General features: G+C 33.9%; 1 protein-coding gene across 1 annotated transcript; it reads right to left on the minus strand.

Moving 5' to 3' along the window:
* Positions 1-1,456: 1,456 nt before the first annotated feature.
* LOC149416248 (uncharacterized) lies at positions 1,457-20,349 on the minus strand. The gene is made up of 4 exons (XM_089641923.1): positions 20,122-20,349; positions 19,106-19,289; positions 18,392-18,723; positions 1,457-1,526 (listed from the first exon to the last, which is right to left on the minus strand). The coding sequence occupies exons 1-4, from the start codon at positions 20,199-20,201 to the stop codon at positions 1,457-1,459; spliced, it is 666 nt and encodes a 221-aa protein (XP_089498049.1). The 5' UTR covers positions 20,202-20,349.
* Between the last annotated feature and the right edge of the window lie 1,052 nt (positions 20,350-21,401).

Genomic DNA, 21,401 nt, shown 5'->3' on the forward strand with positions numbered 1-21,401 from the left:
TTCACTCGTGGTCACTCAATATACACTCGCCTAAAATCTCACCTAACATTAATTGCACATGTTTAATTGCAACCTTTAAATCATCAAAGGATGTTAAATATTTGACAATTAGCACATGTTAATATTACAAATAAATAAATACCACACGACCGATATCTTTACTTAGCACAATATCTAAAATCATAGAAAAAGCGGTGAAACTTAGACTCTACAAGTTTCTCGAAGATAACAAAATACTATCGGATAGCCAAAATGGATCCGTAAAAAAAAACTATGACGACAGCGAACTGTACGTTGAAAATCGTAAAAGAACGCTTTGCGCTTGGAAAGAATCGAGGTATAAGTGCAAGCAGTGCAAAGTGGCTCTCTGCATTGAACCGTATTTCGAACAATAACGTACATTAGAATACTTTTAATTTAATAATTTAGTTATAATAAAAAAAATAATCGATCTAAATAATGGCTTCTTTTAATTAATTGTTAATATTTTTCTAATGCAAGTTCCCATATTTCTGTGACAATTTCTGACATTTTCCGAAAAATTAAAATATGTTTATCTAAGTGAAGGGAAGCAAAAAAAGTCGCACATTGAATAAATTTGGTAAGTCATTTAAATATCCTTTCAAGGTGTAATGTTTTTAATTTATAAAAATTAGATTTAAAAATGATTTATTTTGATTAAAATTTCACGACCTGTTGTGCACAGCTACACTTCTACCTACTGGCATTTCACGACCTGTTGTGCACAGCTACACTTCTACCTACTGGCATTTCACGACCTGTTGTGCACAGCTACACTTCTACCTACTGGCATTTAAAAGGTTAAGCAGCTGTTTCGTCGTTTATTTATTTTATTTTAACTATAGTAAGTTATTTAACTATAAGAGATTATTTTTATAATAAATTTGGAGTCGTTTAACTAAAAACAAATTCAAAAAAGGCCTTGTGATACCCCTGAAGGAGTAACCATTAGGGTGGATCGCCATTGTATGGAATTTTTTATTTTTTATAAATTAGTTTTCGCGGGGTGCGGAATAGATGCTCTAGGTACATACAATTAAGCATACAAAATATCAATTTAAAATTTTGATAGCAAGTACTGCCCCAAAGCAGTTGAATTATTTAAAATCTAATAAAAAATTGTCCCTTTATAAAACAGTTTTGTGTCAATATTAATACTTTAATTTTTACTTTTACATTTTATAATGAATAAAAATTGCCACGCCTTATTTAATAATATTAAAAAAATGTGAAAATATTTATTTTCCCACGAAAATTTGACAAATTGCCGAGTCCACTTTCTCGCGCCTCGCTCGCGCACCACGCATCTTTAGATCAACCGTCCATATCTCGCAGTACAGTTTCAAGTTTTACTAACGTTGATCTTCCAACTGAACAACATTACTTTGCTTAATCTACTCCTTCTTCTTATGTTATAAATCCAACAGACAGTGGACTATCTGTTGTATCCAGAACATTGGATCGATCCAGTATTTCTGATCAGGCAGGTGCTGCCATCGTCTGCGCTACATTGCAAGATATTGGATTAGTGACAACAGATAATCTAACAAACGTGATCGATCGTAATAAGATTCGACGTGCTCGTGCCAAAACTAGGACCACACTGACTGCCATCAACCAGCCCCATTTTGATTTGTGCATTTGCATATCGTTTGACGGTCAAAGGATAAAACATTAATCATGGAGGATGGACGCAGAAAAGTTGTGATAGAAGAACATATCAGTCTTTTGAAAGAACCTAGCTCACAATACATTGGCCACATGGGCGTTAAGTTCGGCGATGCTAAAACAATAGCTCACAAATTGTTTGCATATTTTGTGGCAAAATCCATTGATTTAGCGTGCATCGTGGCTATCGGATGTGACGGAACAGCAGTTAATAATGGAACTAAGTCTGGCATTATTCGACTTGTTGAAGGAAAACTCCATCGTCCACTTCAGTGGTTGGTCTGTCAGTTACATGCTAATGAATTAAGTTTGAGACACCTTTTCGAATACCTTGATGGAACGACAACAGGTCCTAGAAGCTTTAGCGGCCAACTAGGAAAGTTAAGAACTGTGAACATCTTCCTGTGATAGAATTTCAAGCAATAGAATGCAACTCACCTATGAACCTTACTTATGAAATTACAAAATCCCGTGACGACCTTGGCACAGACCAGCTTTATTTATTGGAAATGTGCCGAGCAATCGCCGAAGGACAATGTTCAATTCAATTTCAATTTCAGTGCCGGCAACCCGGGCGTTTATTTATTATTAGTTATGTACATACATGATTTTTCTCCTTACCCTCCTCACTAGACAAAGTCTGTTCTGAGGCTGGTAACTAACAATTTCTAATTACATAAAAACAAATAAGTGGTAAAAAAAGAAAAAAAAAAGAAATATAAATATTATAGTAAAAATAATAATAATAAAATAAGAGGAAAATCAGAAATTAGAAACAGAGTACAAAAAAGAAAATATATAATTTTAGATATTAAGAATATTACTTATCTCTCTTCTTTCTTTGACATTCAACCAGTTTAAAAATCTTTTGAATACCCAATTCAAATTATTAGATGCGACGTAGGTCTTTGTTTGGGCTACAAACTTATTGAATATATGTGGTGCCAAGTAAGATTCATGTTTTTTGGCAAAATTTGATTTGATATATGGTACTTGTAATTGATTGTGTGTGTTTGCTCTTGTGTTTTGCGAGTGAGTTATGAAGTGTGGTGATATTTTTATGCAGTTTTTGTAGATGATCTTCTTTATGAATAGTTTATTTATGTCTAATAGGTTATTGTTGATCATTAGCTGTTCTGTCGGATGTTGATAAGGCTTTCTGAACATAATTCTGATTATTGTTTTATGATTAATTTTAAGTGATTTGAGATGAGTCTCTGCTGCTGCTCCCCATACTGAAATACCATACATAAGAATACTTTGACAGAGTGCAAAATATATATTTTTTAACTGAGGTAGTGACACAATGTTTCGAATTGTTTTGAAGATGTAAGAGAGTTTCCGTATTTTTTTTGTAATTAGGTTGATTTGGAGATCCCATTTTAAGTTATTGTCAACAGTTAAACCGAGATATTTAATATTTTGCGCATAATCAATTTTGTCATAAACACAGCGTGAGTTAGTTAATGAGGTAACTGTGCAGGGGTGAAGATGAAGTTGTGGGTGACTATCTGGCTGACCAGCTAATGTTTTACTGAAAGTTAAGTATTTGGTTTTAGAAATATTTAGTGTCAGTAGATTATTTATTAGCCATCTATTTACTTCAGTCATCCCTGTTTCCGTGTGTTTGAAGACGTTTTCCCATGATTGGGCTTTGAATAAAATTACAGTGTCATCTGCATAACTGATTACTTTGTACTCTATGTTCCCTAGGCTTATCTCAGTTAGACTGTTAATGTAGATGAGAAACAGTATGGGACCCAAGACGCTGCCTTGGGGTACTCCATACCTGTTGCCTACTTTGTCACTTTCTTGATTATTTATTTTTACAATTTGTTGTCTATTTTCAATGTAGCTAATGAACCATTTTAGTGGTGGACCTGTTATGCCAATGTTTTTGAGTTTTTGTTGGAGTAATTTGTGTGAGATGGTGTCGAAAGCTTTTGCTAGGTCTAAGAACACTCCTAACACCTTTGAACCGCCATCTAGGTTTTTCACTATGTAGGTGGTTAGTTCCGATAAGGCGTCTTCTGTTCCCATTTTCGCTCTAAACCCGAATTGACGGGTGGAGATCAGTTTGTGTTTATCAAGGTATGCGAGCAGTCTTTTTTTCATAGTTTTTTCTAGTAGTTTCGATAGCGAATTTAGCAGAGTGATTGGTCTGTAATTTAAGATAAGCGTTTTGTCTCCCGATTTATGTATTGGAGTAATACAACCTATTTTTAGGTGATCGGGGACAATGCCGAGGCTGAAACTTTGGTTGAAAATATGTTGAAGTGGTATAAGTATATGTTCTCGGAGACTAATCAGTATATGATTGGAGAGGTTATCTGGGCCCACAGCGCAATTTGGTTTGAGAGAAATAATTAAATCTGAGATTTCCTTTTTAGTTATTTTGTGAGCATAAAACGAATGATTTGGTTGTATGGTAGAGGATAGTTTGGTTAAAGAGTCTTCTGTTGTGCCGTTTTTTAGAAGAATTTTTTCAGCTAAGTTAGATCCGACTTTTGCAAATTGGGAGTTAATAAAATTAGCTATTTTACCAGGTTCATTTTTTGTAAGGGTTTTGTTTCCATTTATTAACAGTACTTTGATCTTCGAGTCTTTTTTCGGATTGGAGAAAGTAATATCTTTGACGATTTTCCAGATTTTTTTGGGATCGTTTTTGGCGGATTTTATTTCTTTTTTGTAGTACTTGTATTTGGCTTGTTTGATTAATTTATTACAAAGGTTTCTATATCGCAGGTAATTATTTTTTAGTTTGTCGTCATATGGGTTTTTGCGCACTTGCATGTGCATTGTGTCTCTTTTATGGATGCTGTTTACTAATCCTTTCGTGATGCAGGGTGTTATTTTTTTTTTCTTTATGTGAGTAGTTTTTCGGGGTATTTTTTGTTGTATGTTTAGCAATGTAGGTTCCAACTGTGTTCATAAATGTGTTCAGCGCGTTGTTTGGGTCGGGTTCATTTATTACATTTGACCAAGATTCCTTATGTATGTCCTCTATTAGGCACTTAAAATTAATTTTGTCTTGTACGGAGTTGTTTTTTTCATCTTTTTGTTTCTCGTTATGATGTATGCTTAGTGTAGTAGTGAAATGATCTGTGACCGTTGATCGAATAATGGATGAAGATGTTTTTTTCCTAGTTTTAACAAATATATGGTCAATACAGGATTCAGAGTTTGACGTAATTCTTGTTGGTGAGTTGATTGTCGAATTTAATCCATAGTGAGTAAGTAGACTTAAGTATTCTGTGGTTATTGGTTGCCCGTTTAGTAAGTTAATATTCATATCCCCTGCAATAATTAATTGTTGTGTTTTTTTATTTTTTTCGAGAAGTTTATTTAAGGAGTTGAAAAAAGGTGAGAGATTGTTATAGCATGGGGGTCTGTAGACGGCAAATATGGAGATGTCTGTTCCGAGGGAGATTTGGATACAGTTTGCTTCGGTTAGGTTGATTTCTGTTATTGATGGGTTTAGTGAATCTTTGGCAAAGATTATTATACCGTCGTTTTGATTTAGATGTTTAGTGGAATGGAGATTTGTATAGTCTTTTAAGTTTAGGTTTGTGTACGAATCATCTAACCAGCATTCAGTCAAGATAATAATGTCGAAGCTTATGTTTATTTCGTTTAAGAGGATCGAGAAATTATCGAAGTTCTTTCGAATACTTCTAATGTTTTGGGAAATTATGTTTAAGTTGTGTTTTTCTGTGAACAGAGAATTAAATTCTGTCGCTTTGTCAAAAGTGTGTTCTGAGTTGTTAAATGTTTCTGTATCAATATTAAGTTGAGTGATCATGTTGCGGTTGCGAAGTTACATAAGTTGATCCATACAAAGTTCACACATTTTGCTAGTGGTGGTAAATAATGAGTAGTATAGGAGTAAAAATTGAGAGTAAAATTAATCAAATACTTTGGATAATATAAACTTTTAAAAACATAAAATTTCATGGTAAAATAATTAGAATACTTTGGATAATAAAATAAAATCCTTTTAAACCATAAAATTCGATGGTAAAATAATTCAAAGAGTTTGGATAATAAAAAATATTTAAAACAGTTACATTTGATGTTAAAATAATAGCAGTATTTTGGATAATAGAAACCTTTAAAAACATAAAAATGGATGGTAAAATAATGAAAATACTTTGGATAATAAAAACCTTGAAAAGCATAAAATTTTAAAGGGAAATAATTTAAGTACTTTGAATAATAAAAACCTTTAAAACAACGAAATTTGACAGTAAAATTATTCAAATACTTTGGATAAAAAAAACCTTTGGTACAATATAATTTGATGGAAAAATAAGTTGAATAATTTGGATAATAAAAACTTTTAGAACAATAAAGTAATATGGTAATAATGATGGTAAAATAATTCAAATACTTAGGATAATTAAAACATTTTAAGCAATAGCATTTGATGGTATAATAATAAAAAAAACATTGGATAATGAAAACCTTTTAAAACATAAAATTTCATGGTAAAATAATTAGAATACTGTGGATAGTAAAATAAAATCCCTTTAAACCTTAAAGTTTGATGGTAGAATAATTCAAAAACAATGGATAATAAAAAATATTTATAACAGTAAAATTTGATGGTAAAATAATAACAGTACTTTGGATAATAGAAACCTTTAAAAACATAAAATTTGATGGTAAAATAATGAAAATACTTTGGATAATAAAAACCTTGAAAAGGATAAAATTTTAAAGGAAAATAATTTAAGTACTTTGAATAATAAAAACCTTTAAAACATAAAATTTTGACAGTAAAATTATTCAAATACTTTGGATAATAAAAACCTTTGGTACAATCTAATTTGATGGAAAAATAAGTTGAATAATTTGGGTAATAAAAACTTTTAGAGCAATAAAAATTGATGTTAAAATAATTCAAATACTTTTGATAATTAGAACATTTAAAACAATAGCATTTGATGGAATAATAATAAAAATACATTGGATAATAAGAACCTTTAGAAACATAAAATTTCATGCTAAAATAATTAGAGTACTTTGGATAATAAAATCCTTTTAAACCATAAAATTTGATGGTAACATAATTTAAAATACTTTGGATAATAAAAACCTTTAAAGGTATAAATTTGTTGGTAAAATAATTAAAATACTTTGGATAATAAAAAGCTTTAAAGGTATAAAATTTTATGGAAAAATACTTAAAAAACTTTAGATAATAAAAACCTTTAGAGCAATAATATTTTATGGTAAAGTGATTAACATAATTAGAGTAATAAAAACATTTAGAATTATAGAATTTGATGATAAAATAATCAGAATAGTTTGGGTAGTAAAGACATTTAAAATAATAAAATTTTATGGTAAAATAGTTAAAATACTTTGGGTAATAAAAACCATTGGAAAAATAGAAATTGAAGTAAAAATAATTAAAATACTTTGAAAGACCTTTAAAACAATAAAATTTGAAGGTAAAAATGTAAATATAATTTGGGTTATAATTTGGGTTATAATAGAAAATGATGGTAAAATAATTAAAATAATTTGGGTTATAATAGAAAATGATGGAAACATAATTAAAATAATTAGGGTTATAATAGAAAATGATGGAAAAATAATTAAAATAATTTGGGTTATAATTGAAAATGATGGTAAAATAATTAACATAATTTGGGTTATAATAGAAAATGATGGAAAAATAATTAAAATAATTAGGGTTATAATAGAAAATGAAGGAAAAATAATTAAAATAATTTGGGTTATAATAGAAAATGATGGAAAAATAATTAAAATAATTTGGGTAATAAAAACATTTAAAACAAACAAATTTTATGATAAGATAACTTAAATAATTTGGGTAAAAAAAACATTTAGAATGATAAGGTTTGATGTTAAAATAATTAAAATGGTTTTGGTTATAAATACATTTAGAGCAGTAAAATTTGGTGTTAAAATAATTTGGATAATAAAAAGAATTAGAAAGATTTTTGTAAACAAAATCGGTAGAAATAATTAATGAAATGGGACTTGTAGGGGAATAATATAGTTGCAATGATTGCAATGTGTTAAATAATTCTGCCATTATGATTTATTGCAATACAGGAAGTTTATAATAGAATGCTCAGTTATCTACAGTTGAATCCCCCTTTTTCTTCAAATCATTTTCATGTTTTATTTCTATTATTTTTTCCCCAGTTGCTTTGCGGACAAGCAATTTATTAGATTTGAACCATACAAATTGATAAAGGGTTTCTTTGGCCCTTTGCTTCGTTTTCCACATCAGTTCCTTGAAGTAAGGAGAGAGTACTTCATTGATGAAGATAGGAGAGGTTGGGTTTAAGGTTTTGGCCTCTTTCTTTAGCGAGAGTAACGATTCCCTTGTTTTTTGGCTGTACAAGGCAATGTGTAGTTTGACCGGGGTGTTTCGCCTGCGATCTTGGGTCCTGGTCACCATGCGGATGTCTTGTAGTTGCAGGGGCAGTCCTAGCGAGCCAGCTACCCGAAGAACGGCCTCCGCGGGTTGTTCTCCCGTCCGTAAGTCCACACCCGCTATTTCCACGCTGTCGGAGAGTTTGACTTGTTCTAAATCCGCGAGTCTACTTTCCAGGGAAGAGATTCTGTTGTTTTTTTTTTTCGTTTTCCTCACGTAGGAATTTAGCTTCTTTATAAATGTCCTGTACTTGTTTGAGGTTTAATAGCATGTCTTCATATTGTTTACAGATGAATTCACTGCTTTTTTTGAGGTCATTAATTTCCTCCTCAAACATTTGTTTTATTTCAAAAATTTTGTCATCAAAATGTTTAGTGAGACGATTATATAAGGAGTCGGCTTCTGATCCGAATGTAGCGGACGATGTAGCAGGTGAGTTCGGTCTGCTTTTGCATTTTGGGCATTTCCAAATTTGTTTATTTTTTAATGACATTTTTTTGAAATTGATGTCTGTGATATTTAAGCAATTGTTATGGAAACCGATGTTGCAAGTGGCACACGTGAGCGCATGGTCATTTTTGGTGATAAGGTTTAGGCAGGCTTCGCAATTCATTGTTGGTTCGCTTTTTTAATTTTTTTTTAGATAAATATTCGGAATAGAGTAGGATTCGGTGGTTAGTGCGGCCTCTGTGTGGTGATCGAGCTAATAGATTTGTAATGTTTGTAATAATATTCTTGTTATTGCTCGCAGACACAGATGGCGTTAAATAAAAACGAAAATAAATAAATAAAGGTTATAGTGAAATTTGCTTTTTTAACTTATTTAACTGATCTGGTATGCACTGGACATAACAATTTAATTTATTTCATTTATATATTTTAATTTTCACTGTCTTGATTTAAATATCTATAGGGAAATATTTTTATGTGGGTTGATTTTGTTACACTTTGTAAAATAAATGTCAAATGTCACAGTTTGAATGATATTTTTAAATAGATCATTTAGAACAGATTCGTGTATTTTTGATTAGGGACGGCTGGATGAATATACGTAGGATAAAGCACAGTCAATGAAAACACAATGTAATGAAAACTTAACGAAAAGAAACCCGGGTAAAATCTGTCATTTGCGTTGGTTAACAACAGCCAATACTATTCTCCGACTTTACACATCAACCAAGAATCCGACAGAAATCAGGTGATATTGAATGAATTTGTGCTAAGAGTGTTTGCTCCGATGTGGTTTAAAATAAAAACACAGCCTTCGAGACAACCAAGAGCAGACTTCAACCGGCGAGACACCTCCACGAAACCATAAAATTGTCTCGTTACCTTCCAGAGCATTTGAAAAAGGTGGTAGATCCCGTAATTCAACGAAACGGGTATTTTGGCTAAGCGAAAATATACTTATTAGTATGTTAAACGACAAACGAATACAGATTAGAGAGTTGGCTCTCAGACGGATTCTAAGTATCCGAGAACTTACATTGGGGTTCTCTCCAATAAGAGTATTTAAGCTACCTTCTTTTAATTTCAACGCAGAAGACTATATTGACTTGATCTACTGGAAAAAAACATCAGAAGCACCTCTTACAAAACTGATTAGCGAGACAATAATTAATGCCATTGCAGACCACGAAATTATCGAATCCAACATTTTGTGTAAGTTCCGATTGATGCCCTGTCACACGCAAGCCACGGAAAAATGCATCAAAGTGGTAACGGCATCATGTTCTGCTGTTTGCGGCCCTGAAAGACGTGAAGGGTGGATACAAAACAAGCTAGAATCTTGTCGTATAATGCCAGTATTGAATTCGAAGAAGGACTATAAAATACAATAACTTTTATGATTTTTGACTATACTTTTTAACAGTGTTTGTGATTTTTTGTGTAGCAATGGTACTTTTATTGTTTCTTGATTAGTAGATAATATTATTAGTAAATAAAAAGTTAATTTTGTTTTATATTTTAACTACTTTTATTAAGCAAAGGTTAAACCCTTCTTTTTCTAGTTTCACGCTATTTTTTTTTAAATTTGAATTGACTTGGGGCAGTACTTGCACTCGAAATATCGGAATGCTGTCATAATGACTTTTAAAGGTATCCCTATAGAGCATCCATTCCACACCCCGCTGCTAAGAAAAACATAAAAACAAAAAATCGATCCACCCTAGTAACAATCTGTAACTAATACCAGTGCGGGTAAGCGGTGGATAACCTGTAATACCCCTGAAGGAGTAACCATCTGTAACTAATACCAGGGCGGGTAAGCGGTGGATAACCTGTAATACCCCTGAAGGAGTAACATCTGTTACTTATACCAGGGCGGTTAAGTAGTGGATAACCTGTAATACCCCTGAAGGAGTAACCATCTGTAACTAATACCAGGGCGGGTAAGCGGTGGATAACCTGTAATACCCCTGAAGGAGTATCATCTGTTACTTATACCAGGGCGGGTAAGCGGTGGATAACCTGTAATACCCCTGAAGGAGTAACATCTGTTACTTATACCAGGGCGGGTAAGCGGTGGATAACCTGTAATACCCCTGAAGGAGTAACCATCTGTTACTTATACCAGGGCGGGTAAGCGGTGGATAACCTGTAATACCCCTGAAGGAGTATCATCTGTTACTTATACCAGGGCGGGTAAGCGGTGGATAACCTGTAATACCCCTGAAGGAGTATCATCTGTTACTTATACCAGGGCGGGTAAGCGGTGGATAACCTGTAATACCCCTGAAGGAGTATCATCTGTTACTTATACCAGGGCGGGTAAGCGGTGGATAACCTGTAATACCCCTGAAGGAGTATCATCTGTTACTTATACCAGGGCGGGTAAGCGGTGGATAACCTGTAATACCCCTGAAGGAGTAACATCTGTTACTTATACCAGGGCGGGTAAGCGGTGGATAACCTGTAATACCCCTGAAGGAGTAACCATCTGTTACTAATACCAGGGCGGGTAAGCGGTGGATAACCTGTAATACCCCTGAAGGAGTAACCATCTGTTACTTATACCAGGGCGGGTAAGCGGTGGATAACCTGTAATACCCCTGAAGGAGTAACCATCTGTTACTAATACCAGGGCGGGTAAGCGGTGGATAATCTGTAATACCCCTGAAGGAGTAACCATCTGTTACTAATACCAGGGCGGGTAAGCGGTGGATAACCTGTAATACCCCTGAAGGAGTAACATCTGTTACTTATACCAGGGCGGGTAAGCGGTGGATAACCTCCAGTGACCGTAAGTTCGATCGCTAATAATTTTCGTAAAGACCACAAGTGAAGTGTATGTTTTAACAACCTAAATCAGGATTTGAGATAGGTCAGATTATTTTCAAATTTAATTTTTCTACCCGCGTTTCCGTAGTTATGTCAATTTCCATAGTCGATGTGTAAAAACTTATTGGAAATAAATTGCAATTTGTCACCAATTCAGCCCAGAAAGATCAACATGAAAGAAAACAAACCATGGTTGCCTTTTATTTTCACATTTAAACTATGATCGTGGTTTCATTTTATATCTTAATCAAAATGAAGTTAATAAAACGATAAAATCGTTATCTACGACCTTATTTCGGGCAACTTTACAAATTTCAACGTTCATTTTCGGGTTCTGTGATTATCCTATTCAAGTTCTATTATTAAATCATTATAGGCTAGTTGCTAGACAGAACTTAAATAATAACAAAAATTTAAAAAAATCTTTCACAGAACTTGAAAATTAACTTAGAAATTTGAAGAATTGTTAGAATTCTCAGATATAACCCGTCCTTGGTGTACCGGACAGCAGATGGATGTACCAAAATGATTATTGGAATAATTAAGGAAATAAATAATTATTTTAATAACACATTTTACGATGCCGAATCTTTTATAAGGTTTATCACCGGACACTTATCATGTGTCAAATGGGATTTAGGCGTAGTAATTAAACTTCGGTTTTTTTTTGGTTCCTTAATGCTTGCACAATCAGTCAGTTATGTTTAAATTCTACTTTCACACCATATCCTGCTAAATTCGGAGGGTAACTTACACCGCGTGTAACGATTATATTATGCAACCCAAGGGAAACTATATTTGTAAGCTTTTTAAATGCGATATATGCACCTATTCTGGGTCAAGGCTTAGGTATTTAAAGAAAAACATAGATATTTGCATAATAAAGTCAAGACGCCATTTGATACGCTTGATAATGGTATACATATGTTTTTGTAGCAATGATTTTGGATGCAGATAATTTTATTTACGTTGTATATTTTACTGTAGATGTGTTGAAATGCATTGCATCGTGTAATATTATATTGTGAAACAATTGATGGCAGTATTGTATAAGAGTTATATTTTATGCTTAAACAGTATTACAGAAAATTATGAATAATGTTTAGTGTTTTATGAAAATGTTTTATAAGTGTGAGTCTCTTTGGGGTTTGGGGCTTGAATATTTGTATTTACCATTTGAAGACCCAAATGCTGTAACTCCTTCGATACAATTGGATGGAGTAACATTAGCCAACTGTGACTCATTTAAGTATCTGGGCTCACTCATCCACAGAGACGGAGGATGTGCAGCGGATGTCAACCATAGGATAGGAGTGGGATGGATGAAATTTAGATCCGTAACAGGAATTTTGTGCGACACGAAAATGCCAATAAAACTTAAAGGAAAGACATACCAGACTATTGTTAGACCCGCGATAATGTATAGCTCCGAATGCTGGACTATGTACAACTCCTACTCTAGGCAACTCGAATCAGCAGAAATGCGAATGCTTAGATGGACGGCAGGAGTAACATTAAAAGATAAAATTAAAAGCTCACGCATTCGTGGTAGCCTGGGTGTCACTGACATAAACAGTAAGCTAGAGGAACGACAGTTAAGATGGTATGGGCACATAAGACGGAGACCACCAGACCACACAGTGAAGCAGGCAATGTCTATAGAGCTTCAAAGACAGTCATCCAGAGGTAGACCAAAGAACTCCTGGATGACCCAATGCTCCAAAATCCTACAAAGAAACGGCCTAGATGAAAGCGACACTCAGAACCGAAGAAGCTATAACCTGAGAACGAGAAGAGCCGACCCCAACAGCCTACCTAGGCAATGAGTTGGGATAGTGCTAGGAAGAAGAAGAAAGTCTCTTTGGGGTTTGTGTTCGGGAAAAGGGGATAGACAAAATGAAGGTTGGGAAGACCTGGTAATACAGATCGGGTCATCAAATAATTTTTTAAATATTGAATTTGAAAAAAAGACAAACATTTAATTATTGGGTTACGAATAAGCCAACAATATTTGAAAATCTCCTACTACCACTACAATGACCGAAATGTTACTTGTGTTGTGATGATAGCATAGATCTCACTCTATGGAAAGTCTGTGATAATGTTTCCATGATAAATCAACACATCGACAATTCAACACACCTTCTAAAAGTGATATAATGTTATTAGACACCATGAAAAAAAAAATTACCCTAACCTAACCTAACCCACTAAATAAAGTTTTTGTTTCATCACTTTCCATGACTTTATATAACTTTTTAAAGCTGTGATTAGTTATCATTTTGATGATTTATCCGGTCACCGTGATAATACCTATTCTCGGCAGAAGTCCCTAGAACTAGGGAGAAACCATGGAACTAGGATCAATGGAAGCGGCATAATTGGTCGAGATGTATTAGAATACGCAAAACCAATGAAGCTCCCATAATTGTCGACGCCCTTGTGGGAGGGGATACAGACGGGGAAGAGCGGTAAGCGAGCGCGGAGGGGGTCATGGGTCAGAGTTAAGGGCCGAACTGTGAACGGGCTGCACATTATTTTATTATTTTTTATTAAAAAAACATCCGTAATTTTTTATCACATTTTGGGCATACAGCGCATTACGCATTATTTCCCAAACAAAGAATGGTGGTAAAAATATAAAATTAACTAGTGCGGAAAGGGAAGTAACAAAAGACATACATATTGTTTATTTATTTATTGTACCATACATGTTATTGTTAATTACCTAAAACTGATTTCACGTAACTCTTTTTTTGCCAAATCAAGATCAATCGATAAATCGGTATCAATCTTCAGGGAATGTATCTAACAAGCGCAATTGGGTAAAAAACTAATGTTTTGAACTTGCTGAAACTCGCAGCGCCATTCCTTGGTGCTAACATTGCGCAATTCATCAGTTTGAATAGATTTTTTTTCTTTATTAGGTAGAATTATTTTAAATAATCGACAGATTTGCACAGTACAATTTTGTGCATTATTATATTCTTTCCTTATGTAAGCTGGTGCTTGACTTTTAGGAAAGGAGTTGTCGTTAATAATATAAGAAAAAACTTAAAACTTATCCATCACACTAGACGAATCAAAAAGACAGAAAACATTGCAAGTTATAAACCCATATTGCGATGAAGAAACGTAATTTATTTTGTAACAAAAATTGACAACATCCTTCCTCCAGATAGAAAAAAATATTGGAAAAGTTTCGTGAATACAAATCAAAAATAAAAATCTGGCTGAAAGAGTTCGATGAAAAAACTCTAATAAAAACGACATAAAAGTCAAATTAAATAACTTAACAGTTTTACAGTGTATCAACTATATATACACTAGCTGACCCGGAAACGTTGTTCTGCCATATAAATTATTTTTAGATAAGGACACCCTATTTTTTCTGAATAGGGACACCTAATCACCTATTGGTAAGAAATATACTTTACGACCTATTCTCATACCTAAAAAATATACATACAAAATTTCATAAAAATCGGTCGAGCCGTTTCGGAGGAGTGCGACAACAAACACCGTGACACGAGATTTCTTATATATACATATATAAAGATTTATTTTCAAAAACGAAAATTCCCGGATTACGAATAACTTGATAATATAGAGTTAGGTAGTATTATTTTATTTAATCAACAGATTTGCATAGTACAATTTTGTGCATTATTATATTATTTCCCTATGGAAGCTGGTGTTTGACTTTAAGGTAAGGAGTGGTCGTAAATAATATAAGAAAAACCCCTAAAGTTTTACAGTGATAACAAAAAAAGGAAGAAAAAAAAAATCAAATAAAAGATAAGTACAGGAGACATGAATAACAATTTTAAATAATTAATAAAATATTATGTTATAAACACAATTTATAGGCATGATACAAAATGAACAAATATAAACATCAAGCCATGGTTTCAAAAATACGATAAAAAAACACGGAATATCTTAGAATATTTATCTACACCGGAAAAAATAAAATGTGATGCAATTGACTTATTGGAGATTCGCTTAGGGATAAAAAGTTGAAGTTATTGATTGAAAATATAAAACAATCTAAATAATTGCACATGAATCGTATTCGTAATCATATTTAACGGGGTGTCAGATGAACAGCGAGCTAATTTAGTGAAGCAGTGCTTAGAATTGGTCAATACAACGGGGCAGAAATAGTATCGTTGACTTTTGAGGGATGCCCAGCCAATGATACAATGGGAAACATCTACGATGTTTATAAGGTATTGGTGAAATAACTTTTGAAATAGTGTGACACACTATTTCACACACTATTTTACACACTATTTCCAAACAACCTGGCTTCTCAAATGTTTAGCAACAATGCCACAGATGGCCATTTCTGGTACCACCGATATGATTAACAATGCATTACCGTCTTCATACAATTTTGGTATATTCTATTGATAGCCGCCATCAGTTAATTATTATAAAGACAGAATAATTACAAAAATACCATGGAGATAAACAATTAAAAAAACACAACAAGCATAGACATATGAATATTAGTAGACCTGCCCTAAGTGATTAAAAGCGTATTATCCCCACTCCCCATACCGGTTCCATTGAGCCGGCTGGGCTCGCGTACGGCCTCAAGTGATATTTGAAAACGTGACGTCATCATTCTTGTGCGAACTATGGTCAAGGCATCATCGGTTCATTTTACGAAATAACACGGCAAAATGTTTACTTGTAATATGAAAACTGGTAAAAATAGATGCGAAAAAAGAGAATAAACCCAATTGTCGTATTACATTCCATATATAAGCATTATTTTATTTTATTTTAAGCATATTCACATCGTATAATATGAATCAGTTGTTACTATCACATCGAGAAACGTCTGGACGCGAAACACAAAGCTGGTTGGTTGCTGGGAAGTAAATTATGAACATTTATAAAAGTGTCTTAACTAAATACTCTGAAACTAACTACGAATCTGAATATAGAAGTTGCCTTACTTTGCCGAATTTGGACTTCGCAAATTTGTTCATAACGTGTCGAGTAATTTGCGCTCCCATGTAAAAATGTCTATTCATTCAAAGCATATTTTACTTTTAAGAAGTAAATGGTGATATTATAATGCGAGATGCCTATTTACTGTCAGATTGATTTATTGACGAATCACAGTCATCTTCACTCCCTTCGTTCTTCAACAGTTGATTTTACCCCTCGCCTTTATCTTCTCGTCTATTAATTCCTATGTCTGTGACAACAAGTATGGCTAAGCATAAAAATGGGAAAATTATCAAAATTATAAAAATAATTAAAAAATCACTTAAAACCAGAATCTGTTAACCTACTGTCCCTTGAAATGCAATAACTTATTGTACAATTGTCGCTTTTTGGCGGGTATGTGATCGTACCGTTTACTAATATAATGAATTCTTATGTCAATATATTTTTCTACTACTGCTTTCAATAAATTAATGAGATGGTTCGATGTTGGAAACTGTTCATACATGTGGTCTTCCAAGGACTTAAATATTGGAATACCTATGAATGCTTTCAAAGCTTTACTGAGAATGGTCGCTTTGTTGTATTTTGGAAGAAGCATTTTACCCCCACTTTCAGACAACATCGTCTTAATGATTGATTCAGTCTTCAAACAAATTGCGATTACATCATCAGAAGGATAGACAAGACCTCCTATATCTTTAAGTGCAATTAATACATGTTGGAACGATTTTTCTACTGAATATAGAGAGTTGATACAAGTTTCGCAGATAATTTTTTTGCATAAGGATCTGACAACATATCCTCCAATGTAAGTTATGATCTGTCGGTCAGAATCCGAGGAAATATTAACGGGATTAAAAACAAAATTCATATCAAATTTGTCGAAATCCTCCGAAACACTTTCTTCATCCTCCACCGTACGCCTATTTGAAGATTGATTTATAGTTTTTATTGCCGATGAACTAGTTAATACAGATATGTTATCTAAAGGAATGCAATTACCGCTGAAAGAATCACGCAGTTCCGTGTGCAACAAGGTTTTTTTATAAATGCCTTTAAATTGGCGACTTGTCGGATTATTATTGCATCCGCCGTGAGAACGAATATTCCCAAAGAAAAGTTCTATGTGGTCTTGACTGCACTTATAGAGTGGTAAAAAATTAAGCATCTTTTTTTTAATTACTAGATTATTGTACATTGTTATTGTGCTCTCTATGTCTACACAGAATCCAATAAACCCAGTTTTTCTATTGGATAAAATAGCATGTTGCCCATCGTTGAACTTAAGTGACATAATGTATTCTTTGGATTTTTTTAAAAAAAACAAGGTGATTATTAAAATTATCAGGGTTTAAAGGTTTTTTAAAACCCAATTGTTTCAAATTTCTTGAATTAAGAACGTCGAATAAATCATTTATAATTTTTAAAAATCGAACAGTTCCGTTAACATCTCTAAATTCGGGCAAATTCAAATAACTTTGGCACAAAATTAAGGAATCAGCAACGCTCTCACTAAACAACTGTGTTGCCAATTTAACCTTAATTTTTTTATTATGAAAATTTATGTGTATTGGCCTTAATTTATTAGCAAAATGTAGGATTTTTTCATTTTGAATTTGATTCGAGCTTTCCAAATGATTCCATTTGGCTTCAGTCTTATTTGAGTCAATTATCACTTTTTTGGATTGAAAAGCATTTCGAACCAACTTGACCATGTGGCAGGCATCCAAGAATATGCAAACATCTTCCTTAGTAGAAGGATGAGCGAAGTTAGTTTTTAAATTTGTGGGATCAAACGAACAGCCTAGGATTTTGGCCATAGAAATGTTCGCCGGACACCCATCAAACGTTAGCGACACTGTTTCAATACCCGAAAGATGAATCTTTTCGAAACATGTTGATACTAAATTCGCTCTTTGCTCCCCAGAAATTCCGTTTACTAAAAAAAAACCAACAGGCAGCTTCCAACTATCATTGATTGCTACAACCATTAATACAATGGCTTCTTTAGCCCTTGTTAGACAATCACCGTCTAACTTAGTGCCCATGTCAACAAATCCGTGGTAATCAGTGCCATCAAATTCTACCTTAGTCCTTATCGCCATTTCGTCGATCACAAGTCCGCAAATTATTTTTTTGCTCGAAGCTTCAGCTTTCATCTTCAAAGCACGAAATGCTTCCGCTGTGAATCCAGCCTGGCCATCAATACTCTGGTACCACTTCCCAAGGGTCCTGGCGTGTGGCAAACATGTATTAAAACTTTTTCGGACGTAATCGTAAGCTTTTGGTGAGTAAAAGTGTAGAGTGAGAGCAAACGATCTGAGGGCTGGTGAATATTTTATTTTTGTCGGTTTTCCTTTACTCTGGAGCTGTCGATTGTAAAGCTCTTTACTGTTGACAGAAATTGATTCTAAATCCGTAAATTGATTTTCATTGACATGTCTACCTTGTTGCAAACTCTTTAATATTACCTCCAAAGTTGCAATTTTTTTTAAATATCGCCTACGTGACGCTTTCAAATTTTTCAATTCTTTCTTGCGTTCCATGAAGAGCGTTTTCCACTTCCTTGCTTCTGATCGATTTTTTTTTTTTTACGAGTATCCCCCAATTCATCGTATGACTCATGTGGTCTCTTATGGGCTGCCGGAATTGCATCAGTTGCCGTCTGAAAAGAAAAAAAATAACTCTGAACCTATAACCAGCTCATTTCTGAATACTTTGAGAGCGTTATTTCAATAAAACATTCATTACCTGGTCAATAGAAAATGAAGGTACCGCATGTCTGTGCAATTTTATGAATCCTTTCGGAGTCGAATAAAAACAATCTTGCGAAAAGTGATGGGAACAAACGCGGCTTGTGTTGTTTGGGAACCAGTCATCATTCCGATTCAAGGCATCAACCCAACTTCTTTTTCTATTAGAGTCTTTTGGAAACCTTCAATAAGAATAAATAATATTACATTATATACGCCAATGGGGCTTTTACGTAACAATATACTGATTATATAGTTTGAACTATCTGTACCTAGATCGTACTTAAAAATCGAGGTTTTCTGACAAATTGCGCATGCGCGCGCGTCGGTATCACCTGTTTTGAATCACAATTTTAGGTTTCCGCTGGATAACTCTTTAATGGTGCGTCCTACAAAAAAACTCTGGATCTATTGTAGAGGTTTACTAAATCTACATTAATGCAAGTGAAGACAATTTTTTTTTTGTAATACGAACTTTTAAGAGTTATTTATCGAAAACCTAAAATAGTGACACACATCTCGTCTTACTGACGCGCGCACATGCGCGATTGTTCACAAAACTAGGATTTAAAGTACGACCTAGGTATATATACAGACGGTTCCCTGATAAATCAACTCATCGAAAATTCAACACACATTTTAAAAGTACATTATAAAGTCATTAAAAACGAAGGAAAAAAACCTAACCTAACCTACTTAACCCAGTTAGTAAAGTTTTTGTTTCATCACTTTCCATGACTTTATACCACTTTTAAAATTCGTGTTGAATCGTCGATGTGATGATTTATCAGGTCACCATACAAGACAACTCATTATAAACGTGTGTTATAATTAATAAAAAATAAAGGTTTGTTTGTAATTTTTAATTATTATAAAATAAGTTGACTGATTCGGCCCATTGACATTCGTCCGCAGCGTGATTCCGGGATGGCCGTGCTGGCTGATGGCGGTTGAAATGAACTCGTCAAAAAATTAACTATAAAATGTCTATTTGAGCGGTGTTTAAATACTTACATGTGAAAGGTAAGACCGTCTTTCTTCTTAATTTTCTTCACAGAATTGCTTTTACACAATTTTACGGCGCAGTTGACCATTTTTCTATGTTTTATCAACGTTTTACTAGGAGCTCAATACGCGACCGAGGTGTAAAAGCTAATGTCAGCCGTCTCCGTAAAATTCCACAAAATTCACACTTGGAGCGCGCGGGCACACTTCACATGCTGTCTCTCTAGTATCCATACTCTTTGGGAGAAACAGATAGCTGCAGGAAGAATTGTAACAAATCTGTTTATATCTCCGGTAACAAGCTCAGAATAATAATGATTTTTAAATAAATTGCAGTTTTATACTTTACCTCTTCGGTCGTGTACCTACTTTCTCCACTCTGTCTTTTCACCAATTCAGGTCACATCAGTTGGGACGAGGGGGGTGAATTTAATTATAAAGAGATGTTAGGTATTTAGGCATTTGGGTTATAATTTGGTTTGGCCAAGTTTTAATACATATTCTTAAATATACTTAGATCTACTTATTTCTTAATCTGAAATAGTTGTCTTTTGATTCGGGGTTGCTTCTCCATTGTTCACATCGTCATTGTCAACTCTTAAACCCTACCTGGGGTACTGAAGTACCCCCCTGGTGTTTAAAATATCAACAATTTTAACAATATTGCACTGTTGCAAAAATCGCTCTAGCTAATCTACTCTCGGCGCGTAAGTACGTCAGTAAGCCGTGACCGAACGGCAAGTGCATTCGCGTCCACAGGTGTTCTGGGGTACCCCAGTACCCCGTGGTAGGAATAGTGTTAGTTCTTTCTTCCAGTTATACTTGAATCACTGAAGTTGTTTTTCGACATCTCTCTGGTAAGTTTACACATTTTTCATTATTTACTTTACTTTGTGATAATGGTTAGTGTACAGTGTTGATAGGCAGGGCCTGCGCCCAATAACGAGACATTCACGGACTAATAATGTGTTATGAATGTAATGACAGTGTATGCAGTGTAATGAGGTGTTGTATTGTTTTCAGATATGGCATCCCAGACTAAATCTTGTATGCATCAAGCCTTGGGGGGGGGGGTGTTATCGAGAATTTCCGGGACCATTTTGAAGTCGCATCTCACGAAGACGGTGATCAAGATAGTGTGGAAGGAGATGAAGAGTATTTAGGCTGGCCGCATACATACGTTTTTCGTATTCGACTTCCGAATTCGTTTTCCGTATTCGGACATCCGAATGCACGGAATCAGTAGAAAATACATTAACTGCCGCACACGTTCGTTTTAGTTCCGAACG

Source organism: Hesperophylax consimilis, chromosome 17 (assembly GCF_061612785.1).
Source record: "Hesperophylax consimilis isolate HC1 chromosome 17, BYU_Hcon_1.0, whole genome shotgun sequence".
Lineage (NCBI taxonomy): Eukaryota > Metazoa > Arthropoda > Insecta > Trichoptera > Limnephilidae > Hesperophylax > Hesperophylax consimilis.